General features: G+C 46.1%; 1 protein-coding gene across 1 annotated transcript in view; it reads right to left on the reverse strand.

Annotated features, from left to right (window-relative positions):
• PRKDC (protein kinase, DNA-activated, catalytic subunit) overlaps positions 1-23,702 on the reverse strand; it is a 1,165,045-nt gene that overhangs the window by 808,125 nt on the left and 333,218 nt on the right. The window contains exons 27-31 of the mRNA XM_082258689.1: positions 20,135-20,361; positions 19,119-19,213; positions 18,931-19,030; positions 18,469-18,602; positions 10,451-10,705 (exon numbers count right to left, since the gene is read on the reverse strand). Coding sequence (XP_082114815.1) covers positions 10,451-10,705; positions 18,469-18,602; positions 18,931-19,030; positions 19,119-19,213; positions 20,135-20,361 — 811 coding nt within the window. The remainder of the gene's footprint in view (positions 1-10,450; positions 10,706-18,468; positions 18,603-18,930; positions 19,031-19,118; positions 19,214-20,134; positions 20,362-23,702) is intronic.

Here is a 23,702-nt window from a genome sequence, read left to right on the forward strand (position 1 = left end):
ACTCAACAGAAATTTTTCAACAGAAAAAAACCACCGAGGTAGACCACCGGTCTCCTCAAATTGCGGCCTGCAAAACCTTGCGGCCAAATGAGGCATCCGCCGATGCCATCACATCAATCTTATAAAATTTTGTAAAGGTATGTACCGACGACCAGGTGGCCGTCTTACATACCTGGACCACTGACGCCTGATGGCGATAGGCCCAGGAAGTACTGAACGCTCGAGTGAAGTGCGCCCTAACAGGGAACGGAGGATTCTGACCCTTAATAGAATAAGCTTGTACCACCGTCTGACTGATCCATGTAGATATGGTCGCGGCAGACACAGGCAACCCCCTTCAAGGGCTATCCGTGATCACAAAAAGTGAGTCCATCTTACGAAAACAAGTTCGTAGTAGTCAAGTGTATCCTTCTGAACCCCATCCAAGGAGTGTAATGCAAACTCCCAAGGATGGCTAGTCTTAGGACACGGGGAAGGTAACACAATACTTTTATTCAGATGATAAACTCTGAAAACCACTTTAGGAAGGAAGGATGGATTCGGAAGAAGAACCACCTTATCCCTATGAACCACCAGATATGGGGAACGACAAGATAATGCGGCCAGTTCTGACACCCTGCGTGCAGAAGTAATGGCCACCAAGAAGGCCACCTTCTGGGATAATGTAAGCAAGGTAATCTCCCTAATATCTTCAAAGAGAAGTTTCTGAAGAACCGACCACACTAAATTAAGATCCCAGGCGGTAAGGGTGCGCGCACTGGCGGAGCCAGATGTCGCACCCCCTGGATGAAATTCCGCACCAAGGAATGATTAGCCAAAGGTTTCTTGAAAGAAGATTGCTAACGCCGAAAACCTGACCCTTGATCGTGCTCAAGGATAGTTTCTGCTCAACCCCTTGTTGCAGACAGACCAAAATTCGGGTCACCGAATAGGTATGTGGGGGAAATCCAATAGATTCACACCATGCAATATAAGACTTCCATGTGCTGGAAGTCGCTTTCCTTGCTTTAACTGGAGGTAGGAATAACTGAAGCTGACACTCCCTTGTCCTTCAGTACCTGGGTCTCAATGGCCAGGCCATTAAGCCAGCGACTGTAAAGCAAGATGGAAGATCGGTCCCTGAGACTGCAAATCCTCCCTGAGAGGAAGTCTCCAAGGAGCGTCCGCGACTAGCCTCACCGAGTCGGCGTACCAGGCTCGACGAATTCAGTTTGGAATTTCCAGAATAACTGTAATTCCCTCCACCTCTATCCTGCGAAGAAGTTCCCGCAGCAACTTGAGAGGATGGAAGGCATGCCGTAGCTGATACTGCCCCCACGGGGCGATCAGCGTTTCTGCTGCGTCCGCTAGAGGATCGCGGCGCGAGCTACAAACCTCCGCACCTTCCTGTTAAGCCAAGGTGCCAACAGATCCACATGCGGGATGTCCCAATGAAGGGACAGCTAGTTAAAAACCTCTGGATGAAGAGGCCATATGCGTTTGGATCCGAATCGGGCTGCTCTAGAGCTGCTCGATCCAGTAAATCAGACAAAATCTGATCGCTCTCAGTTCCGATACCCTTATTGGTAATCTGGATACTATCGGAAGAAATGACTTCCCCTGGTTAAGCATCGGAGACTTCCTGGTCCGCTCGCTCAACCGGATCCGATTGTCCAGGGAATCGGAATTCTGATTCTATTAGAAAAAAATCTCCTTCAGGAGAATTCGGGTATGAGACTGGGTATACGGAACTGCCTCTAAGAAGGCCACCATCAGTCCCAGCCAATTGACGGACAGCAACATCCGAATCGTTGACTGAACCTTCTGGAGTTTCTCCACAAGGAGAAACTCTCTTGCCCAGGATGTATCCAACCTTATGCCCAGATAGTTCAGTCTCCTGGTGGGAACCAGGGATGATCTTTGGGAAAGCGAAAAAACGCTGATGTCCTGCGATGATGGGGATATAAAGATAGGCCTCCTAAATGTCTATGGACGTCAGGAAATCCCCCTGATGCAGGGAGGCCACCACTGTACGGATGGACTCTATTTCTTCCCAAGTCCAGATTTGGACGCACCTTGCCCTCTTTCCTGGGCATTGTGAATAGGTTTGAATAGAACCCCTGAAACCGTTCAATGTTAGAAGGGAAGAATCGCACCGGTGGAAGTGATCGAAAATCGATCCTGTGTCCTCCAGAAACCGGTGAAGACATCCCCCCCACCCCAGAGATGGGTAGGGGCGCATCAGGCTGTATCTTCAGGCTTGGCTGAGCCGGACTTTTTGTTTAGCCGACCAGCGCCCTTTGAAACCCCTCTAAAGGGGCTTTGGAGGGTTTTGCCTTATCGCCCGCCCTCGCGGAACGAACAACTCTTTATGAGCAGAAAAGGAAGGTCCTCGTTGTTACGAGGTCCTTTTATCCTAACAGTCTGTGGCAAGACAGCAGGTGGTACCGTCTATCCTATAAAGAGGAATTCCTCAAACGGATAGCACCTAGCCATGCGTTTGGAAATAACAGGGGTTCGTTTCAAAACGACCCCATTTGGGTAAAGGAAAATCCTTCGCCCCTTTGGTAGGCTAACAAGTACCAAAAAGGAATCTCAGTCTCAGCTACCTCTGCCGGTGTAACCTCAAGACTAAAGGTTTCCCGGACGGACACAACTAGTGCATCCACCACTCTTGTGCTATGGCGGAGGCAGAAACGTGCTCCTCACTGCTGAGGAGATATTACCTGAGACAACAGCCCCTGAAGTATATGATAAACAATAGGGGTAGGCGGGGGTCGCTTTTTGACCCCCGTCCCTGACAGGCCACCTCCACCCGGGATACCGAAGACTCCAAAACTGCAGATAATGCATTAAAAACAAGTGGGGTACTGGAGGGTCCTGCGGCCATCTTGAGGGGATCAGGTGGGGATACCTATGCGGCAGGGTCAATGATTATACAAGACACTTGCCAGCGACAAAAAATGACAAAGTACAAAACTTTTTTTTTTTTTTTGTGTCCCCCAGTCGCAACAGCGCCCCTCAGTGTTACCTGCCTTTTTGGACCCGAGAGAGAGAGACCCCAAGGCTCATCCCTGATGCACAGAAGTTTTCATCAGCTTGCTCAGTGCTTGTCTTGTTACAGACAGGAAGTCTTTGGCCCTATTTCCTGGGTAAAGGAGGCGGCTCCGCCCCTTAACACGCCTGCCGGCGCCTCCCCCTGGCTCCATGAGGTGTTTGAGTCACCTCAAACATGGCCGCCCCCATGCTGGAGACACGAGGCTACACCAAAATGGCGGCCTCGTGCGATCTACCAGACAATGGCGGCGGCCTGCACAGAATAGCGGCATGTCTGCAGAAGGATCTCGGCCTCACAACCCTTCACCCTCATGGTGGTCAGCGTGGTCGGCGGTACCGGACCCTGGTGGGCCGTATGCGGTCCGTGGCCGTCGGGAGGCATCTGCTTAGCTGGAGGAATGATCTGGAATGCAGTATACATGTATAGACATCGCCCTGTGGCTTCTGACAGGTAGGATACCTTATACTATCACAGTAAAGTTCTAGTACTGCCACTGACTACAATCATTTTCACATTTTTACAATTAGATTGTCAGCTCCCAAACCAAGCCTCCTGGCTTCTTGTACACAAAAATCACACTCAATTAGGGGGATCTGTGACATGTTATAGGATAGAGGGGAACCCATCCTTACCATTACAGAGAGGGGCCCGCGTTCACCACAAGACCCGTCAGGGGGAAAGGGGGAACATACTACTCACCATACCGGAACCAGGCGGGCGCCAACTCCTGACAGTACCCCTCTCCACCGAAGTAGGAGGGCTGTCGACCAATACGGACGCCGTGACTCATGGTCTTTGGCGTTTCAGCGAGACGTTTAACTCGCAGGGTCAGTCCCCATCCAGTGGGACTATGTCGCGGCCGACCCAGCGCGGAGCTATGGCCTGCACGCGCTCGTAGGCTGAACTGGGGTGACCACTGGATCTCAACAACCAGCCCGTCGCCCAGTTCAGCTTTCTTGCTTGAAGATCTCACAGGAACACTGGAGAAAAAAAGCTGTCTAAAAAATCTTTTCTAAGAAAAAAATCCTGCCAGGACCAAAGATCCCAGCAAGGTATCTAGGTCCTTACTCCTAACTAGACAGAAAAAAACTGATTTGCTAGAGCAGGAAGTGAGAGGATATACCCTCTGGGACTGCCCCTAGGGTGTGGCCAGAACGTTTTCTGTTCCTGTCTAGTCCTACTCCTGTAGAGGGCAGCATAACCCGAGGGTGTTGAATCACCGAGGACTACGTCTGTCAATGAGCGATAGAGAAATTGGAATGTGAAGATACGCATCCTTCAAATCGATGGAGGCCATGAATTCCCCCGGAACCAGGGCAGCCACCACCGAGCGCAGGGATTCCATGCGGAACTTGCGAACCCGCACAAAGTGGTTCAGAGCTTTTAAGTCCAGAATCAGACGTACCTTGCCCTCCTTTCTGGGCACAGTGAACAGATTGGAATAGAACCCCCGAAATCTGTCCCGATGAGGCACCGGAACCACCACTCCCTGGGCCCGCAGGTCGCGCACCGCCAGGTGCAGATCCTGCAAGCGCTCCGGAGTCAGCTGAAGGTTTTGAGGGGAAAAATCTGCCCGCCGGCCGAGAGAGAAACTCGATCTTGTATCCAGATCGAACGATTTCCTGAACCCACCTGTCCCGAATGCGGTCCAGCCAGGGTTGAAGAAAACCGAGCAAACGTCCCCCCACCCCAGAACTGGGTGAGGGCGTCCCTTCAGGCCGTATTGTTATGGGCAGCGGACCCGGACTGGCCGGACTTCTGCTTACCCATCCACGGCTTCTTCTGGGAGCCTTGGCCCTTGAAGGGCTTGTCCTTATAGTGCGACCGAAAGGCACGAAAAGACCCCTGAGAGGGCCTAAACGAGGTATTCTTCTTACCACGAACAAACTTATTCTTGTAAGTTTGGGGCAAGAGAGTGCTCTTACCCCCAGAAATTCCCTTTATCAGAGAATCCAAAGATTCGCCAAAAAGGCGAGATCCCGCGTAGGGCAAATTAGCTAAAGTCTTGCGAGAAGATTGGTCAACAGACCAACATTTCAGCCATATCAGGCGACGGTTCAATACCGCCACACTTGAAAGACGCGTAGCCAAAGGGACCAAATCTAAGTCCGCATCACACAAATACATGACACCCTGATGAATTTGATCCACCATAGCCAAAGTTGTCGGCGGGGCAGAGTCAGCCACCAGGGTGCGCCTGAGCACCTGCGTCCAATCCGCAATAGCCTGGGCTGCCAAAATGGAAGCAAAAATAGGCTTCAGCATAGAACCAGCAACCGTATAAGCATGACGGGCCAGAGACTCCAGTCTCCTGTCCGTCGGGTCCCGGAACACCGGGGTATCCTCAGCAGGGATCGCAGTGGATTTATTCAAAATCGCCACCGCGTGATCCACCTGAGGCGGCACACACCAACGCTCATCAGTGGTGGATGTAAATGGATAACGCAGTTTGAACCTACTCGGCACAGCAAAAGGCTTCTTTAAATTGCGCCATTGCTCATCAACCGCGTGTTGAAATTCCGCAGAGCAAGGAAAAACCTGCGATGTTTTGCGTTCCTTTTACTTTGCGTCCCATAAGAGGACATCAAAACAGGAGGACATGGTTCATCCTGCAAATGCAGCGTTTGCTTGATAGAAGCAACCAACTCATCCATAAGTGCAAGCTCTTCAGACGAGCCAGGGGGAGAATTATCAACCCCTTCTACCTCAGCCTCCCCCTCAGACCCCACAAGGTCTAGAGATGAGGGAGACCCTGAGAAGGGCACTCCAGCCATAGCAGCCCCATCGCCCTCTGAATCGGAGGAAATAGACACTCTGGGCCGTTTGGTGGATCGATCAGCCACCAGCATCTGCACCTGAGCAGCCAAGTTTGCCACAATAGTAGCCAGATCAGCCCCCTCGGGGGATGCAGCAGCCCCTTGGCCCCCCACCAAGGTGGGAGGAAACTTGCAATCCTGAGAATCCATGCCCCAGCAAAAGTAGAAAAAAAGGAGTACCGCCCCTTTAAGACCGCGGCGAGCGTAGCCCACCGCACCCTACTGAATACACCGACCCCCACAGGGATAAGAACACTGGGCAAGGAATACAGGAAAATGAAGGTAAAAACCTGGAGAGATCACACAGGCTGCTGCCACCGATCGCTGTCCCAGAGCAAAAGGAAGTGATGCAATGACTGACCGCCCTATAAAGCCTATGTAAGGCTACACAAACATGGCCGCTCGGCTGAGGATTCCTTAGGCAAAGAGAAAATGGCGCCGACATGTGGCCTGATCGATCGTCTGCCAAAATGGCGGCGTTTGGCCCAAAACGCCGCGCCGTACCACACAGGACCGGTCACCATAAATTTGCCGCAAAAAAATGGCGGGACGCAGCAGCGATCGCCGCACAGCATGCCTAAGCCCAGACTGTTTTATGCATTCACACAGCAGAGCGGGAGAGCCCCCCCCCCTCGCAGCCCACAGACAGGCAGCTATTCCACACAGGAATCTGACAGGGAGCTCAGCATTTGCACAGACATGCAGGGTCACACAGTCCCAGACTGACACCCAAATAGACAGGTCCCCACATAGATTTACACTTACCAGTCCGGATGGCGTGGGGAGCCTTCTCCAGCGACCAAACCGCTGCACTGACAGGGAGTGTCGCAGCCAGGACGCAGTGGAACTGCGGTGCGAAACCGCAATGGCGTCCAGTGAGGTAGCCACCTCACAGATAGAATCCCTGCAGCGAACAGGGATGGGTTGTTCAATATGCCAGGGAAACCTGCGCTGAACGCTCGATGGCAGGCTGGGAAGCCCCTGGCCCTGAACCCTGGGATCCAGGGTGGCCAGTCCGAGACCCAGCTCCACACGATCATCTTCATCCGAAGAAGCTAACTAATGCTGAAAATTAACAGCTAAGTAAAAGAAAGAGAAAAAGACTCAAAATAAAATCAAAAAGAGAATAGAGGCTGAGACTGAGAGCCCCAGCACAGGAACAGCCAGCCTACTCCTAAGCTAGGCATTAGAAACTGAGTTGGGAATGCAGGGAGGTATTGACTGAGGGGACCACCCCCTAGGGGTGGGATATGCTAAAAGCTTTGATATTAACAAATTTTGTTGCCTAGCTACTCCTGCGGAGAAAAGGTCAATAACCCCATTAGTGATGAATATGAAGTGGCGGCGACTGTCGGAGGACGTAAGAGAAATACTTTTATGCCAAAGATCCCAGCAAGGAACTAGGTCCTTACTCCTGACTAGGCAGATTAAAACGGACATCCTATGCAGGAAGAAAGAGGGTGTACCCACTGGGACTGCCCATAGGCGTAGCCAGAACTTTTTTTTGCCTAGTGTCCTACTCCTGTAGGGGGCAGTATAACCCTACTGATATGGATCAGAGAACTGCGTCCGTCAATGAACGACAGAGAAAAGCCAACGTGATACTAATATTTTAAAACGGGCCGAGGTATATCCCTGGAAACTACAGATCAGCCAGCCTAACATCGATAGTATGCAAGCTAATTGTGGGGGAGGGGGAGCTGTGATAAGGGACTATATCCAAAATTTTAGTAATAAAAATGGTATCATTGGTGGTAATCAGCACAGATTCATGAAGAATCATTCTTGCCAGACCAGTCTACTAATGTTCTATGAAGAAGTGAGCTGACATCTAGCTAAAGGAAGGCCTGTGGATGTGGTATATCTGGATTTTGTGAAGGCATTTGATACAGTTTCCTACAAACGATTACTTTACAAACTGAGGTCTGTGGAATGGACCATAGAGCGGGTACCGGATTGAAAACTGGCTACAGGGGCGGGTCCAAAGGGTGGTGATAAATAGCGAGCACTCGGAATAGTCTAGTGTGGTAAGTGGGGTCCAACAAGGATCTGTGGTGGGACCAAATCTGTTAAATTTATTCATAAACGATATAGAGGATGAGAAACAGCTCAATCTCCATAATTGCAAATGATACAAAGTTAGGCAGGGCAATAAACTCAGCGCAGGATGTAGAAACCTTACAAGAAGACCTAAATAAAAAATGGGGTGGACAGCTACATGGCAAATGAGGTTATAAAAGCAATGCATTTGGGTGCTAAAAATATGAACGCAAGTTGCTCGATAGGGTGAGAACCTCTAGGGGAATCTAGGATGGAAAAGGTCCTGGGAGTCCTAGTAGAGGAAAGGCTCAGCAATGGCATGTGATGCCAAGCTGCTGAAAGCAAAACCAACAGAATATTGGCATGTATTAAAAAGGGGAATCACTCCAGACATAAAATTATAATTCTCGCCCTCTACCAGACTCTTGAGAATGCCGTTCAGTTCTGGGAACCAGTCATCAGGAGGGATGTGCTGGAACTGGAGAGAGTCCAGAGAAGGGAAAAAAAAGCTAAAAAAAATAGGGGACTAGAGGATCTCAGCTATGGGGAAAGACTTCAAACATTGAACTTATTCTCTCTAGAGAGGAGACGCTTGAGAGGGCAGGGCTCAAAATTTCAAGTCCTGAGCTACTAGCCAGGCCTTAAGGGTTACTCGCCACTACTTGCCCCACCTAACCCCTACCCTGCCCCGCCCCTTAATGCGCCCTCAAAAAATTATTTTATAAAATTACACTGTTAAATGTTTTTGCATGAATGCAGAAGTTGCACAAATAAATATTAACAACAACAGTGTGATTGTATGTGCGTTTTACCTGGATTTTAGGTGCACTTCTATTGAATTCTATTACACAGTGCATTTTCCGAAGCTGCATCAAAGATGCAGCATGCAGGACTTTAAAGCGCTTTCATGAAAACGCACTTTGTAATAGAAATTCAATATAAATGCACCTAAAATCCAGGTAAAAAACGCACATACAATTACACTGGCCAAACCACAGTTCATCAGTTATTAGGGGTAAGAGACTGAATGGGGGGGTGGGGGTCTGGGTTGCAATAATATATGTTAATGAAGAGCAGAGTGAAGGGCTGTAGAGAAAGTGCTAAGGCTGTATTTTGGGACAGGACAGGGTCAGCTAAATGGCTGCTTGGAATGCTCAGAGCTGGGACCAGGAGCTGCAGGACATACAGTTCAGATTTATGGAGAGGACAGCTGAAAGATAGAAGTAGATGAAGGGTTAATGTGAACAGAGGAGTACAAGAGTCGCTGCTGACTTACCATTGTGCAGGGAAAATAATGACAAGTGCGAGGAGAAAGTGAAAGTGACCTGGCCTAGGAGAACAAACCAACACGGGGGAGCTTGGAAGGAGAGAAGTGATTAACGGCTGCAGGAGAGATAAGTGGCTGAAACGGAGGAGTCCAGAAATCATGCATTGTGCTGCTGCAATAACAGGAGGGAGAATGACAATCACTCCTGTCAGGCAGGTGAAGGCAGAAGCTCCTAGTGCGCCCCCTCCCCCCCTCATCACAGATATGGACATTGCCCACCCCTACATGTCCAGATAGTGTTCTGTCTCTTCCTCTCCTCGCTCGCCTACAATCATTTTCAACTCGCAAAATGCGAGGAGGCGGGTGGAAAATTTGAGGGCTGTGAGAGGGGATATGATAGCAATATACAAATACCGTACTGGAGACCCTAGCATAGGTAAACAACTTTTTAGTAAATAGAATTTAAAAAGACACACGTTCATTCACTAAAATTGGAAGAGAAGCAGTTTAACTTTAAACTGTGTAGAGCAGGCATGTCCAACCTGCGGCCCGGAACCACAGGCAATGCGGCCCACTGCCCCCTGACAATTTCTTTTTTTTTTTTTTTAGCTGGGGAGGAAGAAAGTCAAGTCGGGGGCACGGCCACGCGAGGCAGCACGGGAAGGGTGCGGCGGTGTTTTATTAATTATATACCTTAACTAATAGTATATATTTTATAAATGCGGCCCGAGAAAATTCCTCTACACTCAATGTGGCCCAGAGAAGCCAAAAGTTTGGACACCCATGGTGTAGAAGGTTCTTCACTGTCAGAGCGGTAAGGATGTGGAATTCTTTCCCACAAGCAGTGGTATCAGAAGGGAGCGTCGATAGTTTAAAAAATCTGTTAGATGGGCACCTTAATGATCATAACATACAGTGATATACTGACAAACACAAGCACACTCACACACCACAGGTTGAACTGGATGGACAGGTGTCTATTTTCAACCTTACCAACTATGTAAGGCCTGAACATTGCATTGAGCTAAACAAAAAAGCTTGCAGATTGGAATGGAGAGTTTAGAGATGATCTCACCACTGCCTGCCTGGGGTGCGTGTATTGAAAGTCTGGCTGAACAGAATTATTTTTTTAGCAGATATTATATATGTATTTCAGCTGTAAATTAAATTGCTTTGTCTACACTTTTCAAATATACAATATAATTGTCTAAACAAAAGGCAATATGAGAACTGTCACATACCAGACAAACCCAGATATAGAAAAACAAGAAAAATAACGTAATTTCTTACCTAGCAAAGTGTGCAACTTTACAACACGCATGCCAATAAATGTATTGTAGCAGTCCAAAGCTGCAAGCAACATGTCCATCCACTGAATTACAGCAGTTAGGGTGAAGACCTCTTTCAGTTCATGAAGTGTGGCAATGTGCAATATTCCACAATTTCTTGCATTCATATTGCCTGCACCTTCAAACCTATTAATCAAGAAACTGATGCCATCGTTCTTAATAATCTCATCCAACCAGGCAGATACAGATTTCCTTTCTGAAAGTCACCAAAAAATGATCATACATATTAGCATTCAGTAATACCAAAACGTTACACAGATCTACTAGAGTTTAGCATTGAATACACATAACAGCAAAAAGTGATCTACAGCAGCTGTAAAGACTATAAACTGCAGCAATATGAAAACTCAGATTAAAAAATAAAAAAAACTGTTTGGGATTCGGTTTTAGTTCCAAATGAATTGCACTTTCCCTAAGACATGCTATTTAATGCATGCATCAGTGTAACACTTCTGAGAGCCATAGATCCTCAGATCCCTCCTGGGAGGATTCATCCAAAGAGGATTCTAGATCCTAAAACAGCATCTTCCTGAGGAATTTCCTCCGATATATCATGGTGAGAACACTCAGGAGAGGGTGCCACAAAGTTCTATAATTAGAGGCAATCAGCAGTCCAGCTGCAGGGCCAGCAGGCCTAGTCTTAACCCACCAGGGCTGGGACTTGGTTACCCTAAAGGTGGTCATTGTCCTGAACCTGTATAGCACTCTGCCAGCGAGGTTACAAGGTACACTCTATGCCAAAGTTCGCTGCCCACAGAATCCAGCGTCCTCAGACAAACATTGTATGCTGGGTCTGGGTATGGTTCCGTTTGGCCTGCCTGATCCACATAGAGCCAACAAAACTGAAGGCTAAGTGGAGTAGGGGAGGAGTGATGTTTGGGTGGGATCCCTGCATTTTTGGCCAGTGTCTATTAACCTGAAAATGGCAGCATAACCAATGTAGATATTAATATTAACTTATCTGTGTATTGTGATGTAGGATAAAGGGAAAAAAGTTTTGGCTTTACACACGCTTTAATATGTTAAAACTTGTAACACATTTTAATGATTACATATGCATCTACTTTAATACATGGACAGTTCCAGAACACATCACATATATTTTCCCAATGTTTATTTCAATTCGGTTGTGTGGCCTTTTTAATAACTTCAACAAACATAAATTAGGACAACATGTATTTGAAAATGATTGGATTTTTGTAAGAACTTATCGTAAAATCCTTTTCTCTGAGACCTTTGACAGATGCAGTCCTTAATGCTTTTTCACTAATGGGTTATGCGCCATCTACAGGAGTAAAAGACTAGGCTGTGAAAAGTTTTCACTCGACACGCCTACAGGGGCTGTCCCTCACGACATAACCCCAGACACACTGTGTTCTCAAATCAGTTTCATAGCAAGCAGTAAAGACATAACCAACCCCAAAAAAGAGGGGCGGGAGCTGCGTCTGTCAAAGGACTCCAAGAAAAGGCTTTTACGGTAAGTTCTTACAAAAATTTAAATTTACACTTACATCCCTTGACATACTCAGCTCTTAATGCTTCTTCACTAATGGGACGTCCCAAAGCAGTGAAGGCATGAGGGGGGGAGATGGGGGTGAACACAACCAGAAACTGTTATTGTATTTTCAAGGCTAAAAACGTAGCCAACTGGGCAACAAAAAGCTCAACCAATACCAATAGGAGCTTACCCACAAAAGAAAAAAAATTCAACCCCTTAAAGAGAAAAAAACAAGCCTCTTTACAGCAGCCTGCAAAACCTTGTGGCCAAATGATGCATGCCAGGATGCCATGAAGTCAATTTTATAGAATTTGTAAAACGTGTACAAACGACCAAGTTGCCACTTTACACATCTGAGCAACAGAAGCCTGATGGCGAAAAGCCCAAGAGGCACTCAGCGCTCTAGTAGAACGCACTCTCACAGGGAAGGAGAAAACCTGACCTCTTAATTAACAGGCTTGAACAATTTTCTGCCTGAACCATTCTGACATGGTTGCAGCAGACACAGCCAAACCCCCACTAGATCCCTTAGGAAGGATAAACAAGGAATCAGATGTCCGAAAGGACTCTGTGGCGAACAGGAAAAACCTGATTGCCCGAACCACATCCAGCAAATGCAAGGCAAATTCCTTGGGATGCTTGGGCATAGCACAAAGCGAAGGCAAAACAATATCTTCCTAGAGATGGAAAGCAGACACCCCCTAAGGAAGAAAAGAATGATTAGGTCGTAGAACAACCTTATCCCTATGAACCACCAAATAAGGCGAATGGCAGGACAGACGCTCTGTGGGCAGAAGCAACAGCCACCAGAAGGCAATCTTCTGAGACAACAAGGGCAGAGAAATGACAAAACCAAATCCAGAGCCCACAGAGGCCAAGGGCATCTCCTCAGCGGAGCCAGATTATGCAACCCTTGAAAAAGGGTGTGGAGCAAGGAATTAGTCACCAAGGGGCGTCGGAAGTAAGCGGCTAAGGCCAACATCCGACCTGTAAGCGTGCCAAAAGCCAAGCTTTTCTCAACTCCTTTCTGTAAGAAGGCTAAGACCCTCGTCACCGAAAACGAACGAGGACGCAACTTTGAGATGCACCCCAGGCAATATGCCTCTTCCAAGGCCGATGAGAAATCTTCCTGGAAGTCGCCTTCCTAGCTCCCAGCAAGGTAGGAATCACAGAATCAGAGAGACCTCTGTCTCCTAACACCTGGCCTTCACAGCCATGCCGTTAAGGCAAGCGACCATAAAGCAGGATGGAAGATCGGCCCTTGAGATAGCAAAGGCAGCCGCCAGGGAAGCTCAATGACCATCATTGCCAGGTCTGCATACCAAAACCGGCGAGGCCAGTCTGGGGCTACCAGAATCACTGTCACCTGTTCAACCGCCAACCAGCGGAGGAACCTTGACAATAGCTGTATCGGAGGAAAGGCATAAATCAGCTACAATGAACCACCAATGTGTCTGCGGTGCCGGCCAGAGGATCTCGAGCCCTGGCCATGAACCTCTTAACCTTGCGCAGGCGAGACGCAAACAGATCCACCTCCAGAGTTCCCCACCGGGTACACAGGAGATGAAAAATCACTGGATGCAGGGACCATTCCCCCTGATCCAGAACCAGACAACTCAGTTACTCCGCCAGCCAGTTACGCACTCCTGGAATGTGAACTGAAGAGAGAGCCGGAACATGTTCCCCGGCCCAAGTCAGAATCTCAGGCCACCTCCTGGGCCACCCGGGCACTCTTGGCGCCCCTTGGAAGATTGATGTACGCTACAGGAGTGGCATAGTCAGATTGTACCCGAACCGGAAAGCCGTGCAGCCGAGTCGTCCAGTGGAGCAGGCAGAGCATGATTGCCCTGAACCCCAGGACATATTTCGGCAAGGAGGATTCCTCCGTGGATCAGAGTCCCTGCCACAGAAACTGTGCCGAAATCCACCCCAGCCCAACAGGCTGGCATCCGTGGTGACCACCGTCCACAACAGTGGTACGGGCGACAGAAGCCACCACGAAAGCTCTAACCTCGTGGACCGGATCAGGCATACCATCCTGTCTAGGGACTGTGGATCCTTGTTCAACCTGACAAGAATCTCTATCCGTAGAGGTCTAGTGTGAAATTGAGCAAACGGGACCGCCTCAAAGGTCAACACAATGAGTCCCAAAGCCCGCATGCAAGTCCGCAGGGAAGAGAGATCATCGCCCACCAGCAACCTGATCTCGCTATGCAACATCTGAAGCTGGTCCCCTGGTAGAAAGACTTGCCAGAAAGGAGTCCAAATTCATACCCAGGTAATTCAATGGCACCGATGGAGTCAGCGCGGACTTCTTGAAGTTGATGTTCAACCCGAACTCCTAAAGGGTCTGAACCGTGATTGACAGGTCACCCAACAGGGTTGGACGAGAACCTGCTTCGTCCTGATATCTTAGGATCGCAATCTCCCTTTTTCGGAGCAAAGCCAACACCGGAGCCAAAACCTCGGAGAAGACTCAGGGAGCGGAGGCTAGACCAAAGGGTAAAGCCACAATTTATCCAGGGTTCCTGAAAGTAACGCACACGCCCCCCAACCCCGAATCGGGTGAGGGCACCCCCTTATGCAGAAGAAGAGGTTTCCGCCGAACCGGACCAGCTAGTCTTGGGCTTACCCAACTAAGCTATCTAGTTACATCAAGAGGCTCTGAACGGTTTACCCTTTTCTTGTGCCGTTGAGGCCAGAAAAAAAACGCCTGTGAGCCGAGAAAGACGGTCCCCTCTTACTGCGAGGTGCCTTTTGAGGATTGGGATTGCAGAGAACTCTCACCCCGTCCGGCCTTTGATTAACTCATCCAAGGAGTCCCCAAACAAGCGTTCACCCAAAAAATGGGAGATCGGTGAATGCCTTCTTAGAAGCTTGGTGCGCAGACTAGCACTGCAGCCACACCATGCAGCACATGGCAATCCCCACCGCTGACACTCTGGCAACCAGAGGAACCGCATCCAGGGCCGCATCATACAGGCACACCAGGGCCTGGGCCATCTGGCCCGTGAGCTCATCAGAGCCGGATGAACTGTCTCAGCGTTCAAGTTACCCCTAGGCACTGCAACTCATTCTGTAACCGTCTGGGAAACCAGGACGGATGTGAATACAGGTTTAAGTATCGAGCCAGCCAGCAAATGCCGGTGGCAGGAAAGGGATTCCACCCATTAGTCCACCAGGTCCGTAAACACGGGTAAGACTTCCACAGGTACCATAGTAGACTTGCTCTGGAAACAGGGTGATCCACCATATTTGAGACTGAGTAAGCAAAGGGATAATGGAGTTTAAAGTGTACTGAGCCATTGCTCATTCACCATATCGTTAAAGACCTCGGGACAAGGGAAACCCTGACCCGACATCTGGGCTTTTGCGGGATGTTTCAATGTTTCCCTTACTGAAAGAATCAGTGCTTCCACCTTAGTGCGTTCCCGCGCTGCAGCCAAGAAGGGCATATCCTCCTGACCATCTGACTGCTAGGACAGGGATCCCTTAGGAATGGGATTACAGCTGCAAGAAAAAGTATGTGAACCCTTTGGAATGATATGGATTTCTGCACAAATTGGTCATAAAATGTGACCTGATCATCATCTAAGTCACAACAATAGACAATCACAGTCTGCTTAAACTAATAACACACAAAGAATGAAATGCTGCCATGTTTTTATTGAACACACCATGTAAACATTCAAAGTGCAGGTGGAAAAAGTAGGTGAACTCTTGGATTTAATAGCTGGTTGAACCTCCTTTGACAGCAATAACTTCAACCAAATGTTTCCTGTAGTTGCAGATCAGACATGCACAATGGTCAGGAGTAATTCTTGACCATTCCTCTTTACAGAACTGTTTCAGTTCAGCAATATTCTTGGGATGTCTGGTGTGAATCGCTTTCTTGAGGTCATGCCAGAGCATCTCAATTGGGTTGAGGTCAGGACTCTGACTGGGCCACTTCAGAAGGCGTATTTTCTTCTGTTTAAGCCATTCTGTTGTTGATTTACTTCTATGCTTTGGGTCATTGTCCTGTTGCAACACCCATCTTCTGTTGAGCTTCAGCTGGTAGACAGATGGCCTTACGTTCTCCTGCAAAATGTCTTGATTAACTTGGGAATTCATTTTTCCTTCGATGATAGCAATCCATCCAGGCCCTGACGCAGCAAAGCAGCCCCAAACCATGATGCCCCCACCACCATACTTCACAGTTGGGATGAAGTTGATGTTGGTGTGCTGTGCCTCTTTTTCGCCACACATAGTGTTGTGCGTTTCTTCCAAACAACTCAACTTTGGTTTCATCTGTCCACAGGATATTTTGCCAGTACTGTTATGGAACATCCAGGTGCTCTTGTGCAAACTGTAAACATGGAGCATTGTTTTGTTTGGACAGCAGTGGCTTCCTCTGTGGTATCCTCCCATGAAATCCATTCTTGTTTAGTGTTTTACGTATTGTAGATTCGCTAACAGGGATGTTAGCATTTGCCAGTGACTTTTGCAAGTCTTTAGCTGACACTCTAGGATTCTTCTTCACCTCATTGAGCAGTCTGCGCTGTGCTCTTGCAGTCATCTTTACTGGACGCCCACTCCTAGGAAGAGTAGCAGCAGTGCTGAACTCTCTCCATTTATAGACAATTTGTCTTACCATGGACTGATGAACAGCGAGGCTTTTGGAGATACTTTTATAACCCTTTCCAGCTTTATGCAAGTCAACAATTCTTAATCGTAGGTGTTCTGAGAGCTCTTTTGTGCGAGGCATCATTCACATCAGGCAATGCTTCTTGTGAAAAGCAAACCCAGAACTGGTGTGTGTTTTTTTATAGGGCAGGGCAGCTGTAACCAACACCTCCAATCTCATCTCATTGATTTGACTCCAGTAGGCTGACATCTCACTCCAATTAGCTCTTGGAGATGTCATTAGTCTAGGGGTTCACATGCTTTTTCCACCTGATCTATGAATGTTTACATGGTGTGTTCAATAAAAACATGGCAACATTTCATTCTTTGTGTGTTATTAGTTTAAGCAGACTGTGATCGTCTATTGTTGTGACTTAGATGATGATCAGATCACATTTTATTACCAATTTGTTCAGAAATCCATATCATTCCAAAGGGTTCACATACTTTTTCTTACAGCTGTATCCGTGGTGACCATATCAGACTCTGAATCAGACGACTGAGAAGGCAGTGGCCGTTTCTGGATAGCGACTTGTTTTATCACAAAGTCCACCTTTGATGCCAGATTTTTCAAAACTGCAGACAGAGACATGAGAGACTGAGATCCGGAATGCGCACCAATAAAGTCTAAAGGGGGATTTCTTACCTTGGGACTCAATTTTGAAAGTTGTAGAAATAAGAGTGCACTGCCCCTTTAAATCGCAATCGCGGTCTGCACCGCTGTACCGTGCTGCATCCGGCGTCCCTCTTAAAGGCTGGCAAGATAAGTGTGCCCGAAGAATATACAAAGGAACAAAAACCTCTTACTTATCACCGCTGAGAAGTAGCAGCTCTGTAGTGTAAACTCCAGCCTGAAAACATCTGACAGGAAGTGACATATCACCACTAGAGGCAGCACACTTCCAGTGTAGCCTCAGGCTACAAGAAAATGGTGCCAAAAGTAAAGTATAGGAAGCTCAGGGAAAACGGCCGCTGCCCTTACACAAAGAGAGCCTATGCCCACAATTAAAACGGCGGCCGAAAAGGGCGCCAAGCGCTCAGGACCCCAGTCATGAGGCCACCGCAGGAATCCACATAAAGGGACCCCCCAGGACAAGGTAACAACCTCAGTACCCCCCCCCCCCCGCTCCCAAGGTCCCAAGGCGTCAGACGCTGACTATAGTGCCCCCAGCAGGAGGGTGGAGCCTGCCCTGATAGGCCTGGGGGATCTTTCAGAGAAAACATAGCCCTGATATCCCCAGGAGTGGGCCCACATCTCCCCCTTAGAGGTCTGCTACAGGGACACGGGGGCGATGCATCAATCACCAAACCATTGACCGGAGGGCCTCCCCCTGAAACAGCTCGCCTCCCACCCTGAGTGGGGGTGCGCTGCGACTTAGGGTGTTCCAGGTTGATGCATCCCGGCAAGGCATCAGCTCGCAGGCTCGTCCCCATCCGCCGGGGAGCTAGCTAGCGATAGTGAGTAAAAAGAAATAAACATAAACATTCTCAAAATAAAATAAGAACTGAGACCGAAGTCCCAGCAAGGAACCTAGGTCCTACTCCTAAATTAGGCAGCAAGAAACTGATATCGAGAACACAGTGTGTCTGGGGTTATGTCGTGAGGGATAGCCCCTGTAGGCGTGTCGAGTGAAAACTTTTAACTGCCTAGTCTACTCCTGTAGATAGCGCATAACCCATTAGTGAAGAAGCATTAAGAGCTGCGTCTGTCGAAGGACGTAAGAGAAATATTACTATCTAAATATTACTTTGTTAAGGATCAGTATATAGGTGAATTAGCATTTATCGTAAGATACCTGGTAATAAAGGCACAAACTCAAAGAAGAGATTCATTGCCTTGTGTCTACAATCAGCCTGAGGGCGCCCACATTGTTCTAACAGCCACAGGACAATGTCCAGGAGACAGAGAGATTTGATTGGAGGAAACCCTCTATATTTAAAAAGGATGACAAAACATATACTAAATTCATGATGCGTTTTAAATTAATTTATATTTTATTACTTACCATGAAACGCTTTGTAACTGAAATGTATTCAATAATATTTCATAACTCAATCAATGAACAATCAAATGTAAAAACAATAATACAATTGAAATTATTTTAAATTAGACTTTCTTAAAATTTTTCAGTGCATGGTTTCAGGAGTCTTTTTCTCACAAGAATTGGAAAAACAAAAAAGAGAGGTTAAAAAGAATTAGCTATCCAACGTAATAATCAACATCACTCTATGTAAAGCATACACATGACTAAATGCACCTTGGTATGCGTCGTTTTGATTTCTTGTTCAGCGATGAAGCTTTCTGAACAATAATGCGCTTCAAATGGTCAATGGCATCATTACATTGCTGAATAGTTCCTATGATGAGATGAATATAAATGCATGTAAAGTTAAACAAAAATCGGTACAGAAAGAAAGACTGTCCAATAGATGAATTTACTCTCACCTAAAGATTTTTCATCTGCATGAGACAGTGCTAGGCTTTCCATATAAATCACTAACACTTCAAAAACAAACTGTTCCACCAGCGCTGATTCCTCTCTGAGAGACAAGACAGCGAAGAATTAGGGGATTAGTAACCACATTCATGTACACTATTTTAATTTATGCTTTGTCTAGGATGAGAGAAACTCAGAGACCGTAGACTCCTTTGACTCAACAACATATACCATGTTCACAGATTTACACTCTTCTACACCCTGGTATAAGTACAGTAAGGCATTCAGCTTTATAACATGGTCAATAAGTGGGTTAATGCTCCCTACGATATCAATCATGAAATGTGTACATAAACAAGTATATGTCCCAAACAATTCCTTACTAAATATAGAATTGAGTCTCTACTCTGTGCCACATCCATATAATAGATACACAAAAGTTGGCAGAACCCCAGTTCTGCCTGTCTAGGCGGACTTTACTGGCAATGTTTGAGACCAAAATTGTAAAAAATATGACCTTTATTCACAAAATTTAAAAGACAAAAATGTATTGGGTCACCCCATGGTGTTTTTGTGGGGGATATAGGATCATCCTTACCTCCCCACCAGGAGAGGGTGTCCTTTGTTCTAGTTTTTTCCATGTCCTGTTATATGCTGTTTTTATATTGTGTCTTGTGATATATGGTCATGTATATTTGCTCTGGATATCATATGTCCCCAATGATTACATATTATTTTTGGCTTTTAAATTTTGTGAATAAACGTCATTTTTTACAATTTTGGTCTCAAAACATTGCCAGTAAAGTCCGCCTAGAAAGGCAGAACTGGGGATCTGCCAACTTGTGTAATTCCTTACTAAAATTTTAAATAGTTATTTCAAATTTGGCAGGAGTAACCAAGAATGTGTCAATCTCCGAGTTGATAAAGCACTGAGAACTTCACCTTTACTGCATACACATGTATTCTAATACAGCTCAGCATACAAGCTTGTCACCCAGTACTCTAAAAGCAATGTACTGCCCACCTAAATTCTTTGTATATGTTGTTGAATGCAAGAGAAGCTCCTAGCCTCTTGAACACATTTGGATGTAACGCAAGACTGTAAAGCCGTTTAAATAGAGACTGAGTGTTGACTGGGCTTCTTTCTTGCTGTTGTGGAGTTGTCTGTTTTATTGACCACTTCAAAAATTCTCGAATGCATTGTCCAGAGAAGTCTCTAAGTGTGCTATCAACAGGATCCACAATGCCATCCTTAAAGAGGAAAGAAAAGATTGAATAAACAAATAGAGGGCAACTTATCATCACCTATTTTAAAATAAAGGGATACAGTAACAAAAAAAAAATAAAAATGTAAATATTGTCAATTCTGGAAATGCTGCCAAAAAACAAATGGAAAAGCCACAAGCCACGTTTATAAATGTTTCACTAGGTTAATTTTAACATGGTAAATGACAAATAAAAAAAGACTGTGGGGACAGTTCAATAAAGTATTTGCAACACTTTTCTGGTGGTAACATTGCATGCATTATATTAGAAAGATCTGCACTTAATTCAGGAAAGCCATTAGACAGATTAGTTAACAGTTTCCACAAGTATGACAGATGTAGTTCTTTTTTGTGCCACTTTCTCATTGAGTAGCTTCAACAGCAACACATTCAAAAATAATGTTTTTAGAGACCAAAACTGGAGGTAAATAAGACAAACTCCAAAATTGTGTACAGAGACAGGCCAGAGTTAACAGGAAGGTAGGTGTGTGTGTGTGTGTGTGTGTGTGTGTGTGTGTGTTGGGGGGGGGGGGGGATTAGGTTTATTATTATTATTATGTACAAATTTGCTCCATTGATTGCTAGAACCCAGGCAACTCCTTTGGGTGCTAGGACACAGGCTGCCAGTGTCTGGGCAACCACAGATGTGGAGCTAAACTTGGATGGTCTGTGGGGTGTATTGAGAAGGCTAACAGACTTGTTCTCCTAGGTCCACCTTCCTTGTGATTGGCAGTGGGCAGCAGTGGATGAATCCTATAGCTGCCGTACAGCTGGTTGGCAGCTATGGAATCCAGCCATCTAATCATTGCTGTCCACTGTGAATCACAAGTCCCTTCTTGGGTACCCCTTTCTTGAGATTGACAGCAGACGGCAGTAGGCAGATTCTATACACACTATGGAGCTGTCCAACAACTATGTAATCTGACCACCACCATCAGCTGTCAATCACAATGGAGGAAGACAGAGGAGAAACTAGCCTCTTAAACTTCCCCATTAGGGCTTGCCCACAAAACAAAATTCTTTGGCCTATGTGCATGCTTTTGTGACAGCAAGCTTAGAGACCCTTACATGAGCAAAGTTCTATTTATTTTAACAAATAGGAAAAAAATGTCCTGGGAATAGAAGAGCTGTGTCAATTGACCTGTTCATAGTGATGTGATCAAGCTGTCTTTCCTGTCATGGATTGCCTTCTGCAGAGATACACAACGATCACTATGAAGAACACCACAGGCTCAAATGCAGGTGCAGTTTTGAGCAAGCCCTTATGTATAATGTCCTGTGCAGACTAGATAGCTTTTCTTTGAAATATTTTTCTTAACCACTTAAGCCCCGGAGGATTTGGCTGCTCAAAGCCCAGAGGTCTTTTTTCAACTTGGCACTTCGTGACTTTAACTGACAATTGCACGGTCATGCAATGCTGTACCCAAACGAAAATTACGTTCTTTTTTTTCCCACAAACAGAGCTTTTTTTTTGGTGGTATTTGATCACTTCTGGGCTTTTTATTTTTTTGCGATATTAATAAAAAAATGAGCGAAAATTTTGAGAAAAAATGACATTTTCAACTTAGTCTTTTAAAAAATATCCAATATACTCAATTTATGTCATATATTTTGGCCAAAATGTATTTAGCTACGTCTTTGACCAAAAAAATCTCAATGAGCCTATTTTTATTGGTTTGCGCAAAAGTTATAGCGTCTACAAATCATGGTGTAAATACTGAAATTTACGCAGCTTTAATTTCTGACTGCCTATCTCATTTCATGAAGTGCTAAAATGGCAGGGCAGTACAAACCCCCCCCAAATTACCACTTTTTGGAAAGTAGACATCCTAAGGAATGTCCTGAGAGGCATGTTGAGCTCATTGAATATTTCATTTTTTTGTCACAGGTGTTTGAAAAATGACTAAAAATTTTTTTTTTTTTTTTTACACAAAGTTGTCATTGAAATGATATATTGCTCACACATGCCATGGGTATATGTGTAATTACACCCCAAAATATATTCTGCTGCTTCTCCTGAGTACAGGGATACAACATATGTGAGACTTTTTGGGAGCCTAGCTGTGTACGGGCCCCGAAAACCAATCCCCACCATCAGAATTTCAAAGGGCGTACATTTTTTATTGCATTTTCTCACTACCTATAACGGTTTAGGAGGCCCTGAAATGTCAAGATACCACAAAACCCCCCCAAATGACCCCATTTTGGAAAGTAGACACCCCAAGCTGTTTGCTGAGAGGCATGGTGAGTCCATGGACTATTTTATATTTTGCCACAAGTTTTGGGAAAATTTTTTTTTTTTTTTTTTTTTTGTGACTAAAAGATAAATTTCTCACACATGACATGGGTATATGTGGAATGACACCCCAAAATACATTCTGCCGCTTCTCCTGAGTATGGGGATACCCCATGTGTGAGACTTTTTGGGAGCCTAGCTGTGTACGGGACCCCGAAAATCAATCACCATCTTCAGGTTTTCTAATGGCGTAAATTTTTGATTTTACTCCTCACTACCCATCACAGTTTCGGAGGCCCTGAAATTTCAAGATAGCACAAAACCTCCCCAAATGACCCCATTTTGGAAAGTAGACACCCCAAGCTATTTGTTGAGAGGCATGGTGAGTCCATGGAATATTTTGTATTTTGTCACAAGTTTCGGGGAAATTACATTTTTTTTTTAACACAAAGTTGTCAGTAAATGATATATTGCTCACACATGCCATGGGTATATGTGAAATGACACCCCAAAATACATTCTGCTGCTTCTCCTGAGTACAGGGATACCCCATGTGTGAGACTTTTTTTGCAGTCTAGCCAAGTACAGGACCCCGAAAACCAATCCCCACTTTCAGGCTTTCCAAGGGCGTAAATTGTTGATTTCACTCTTGACTACCTATCACAGTTTTGGAGTCCATGAGATGCCAAGACAGCACAACCCCCCCCCCCCCTCCCCAAATGACCCCTTTTCGGAAAGTAGACACCCTAAGCTATTTGCAGAGAGGCATGTCGAGTGTTTTGCAGGCCTCACTTTTTGTCACAAAGTTTTGGAAATTGAAAAAAAAAGAGGAAAAAAAAATGCATTTTCCTGGTTTTTCTTCATTTTCCAAAAAAAATGAGAGCTGCAAAATACTCACCATGCCTCTCAGGATAGCCATCGAATATCTTTCGAGACCCTGTGTTTATGTGCCCTACACTATGTTGTGCTGTACCCTACATTAATACTCTACTAGTGTATGGTAGCGCTCGAAACATTCCCCTATGCAGAGACCAGGTTGGTCAGGACATCTGGGACAATAATAGCGGGTGTCACGCCTAAATCCGCGCCTG

Source organism: Pelophylax lessonae, assembly GCF_965119305.1.
Source record: "Pelophylax lessonae genome assembly, chromosome: 5".
Lineage (NCBI taxonomy): Eukaryota > Metazoa > Chordata > Amphibia > Anura > Ranidae > Pelophylax > Pelophylax lessonae.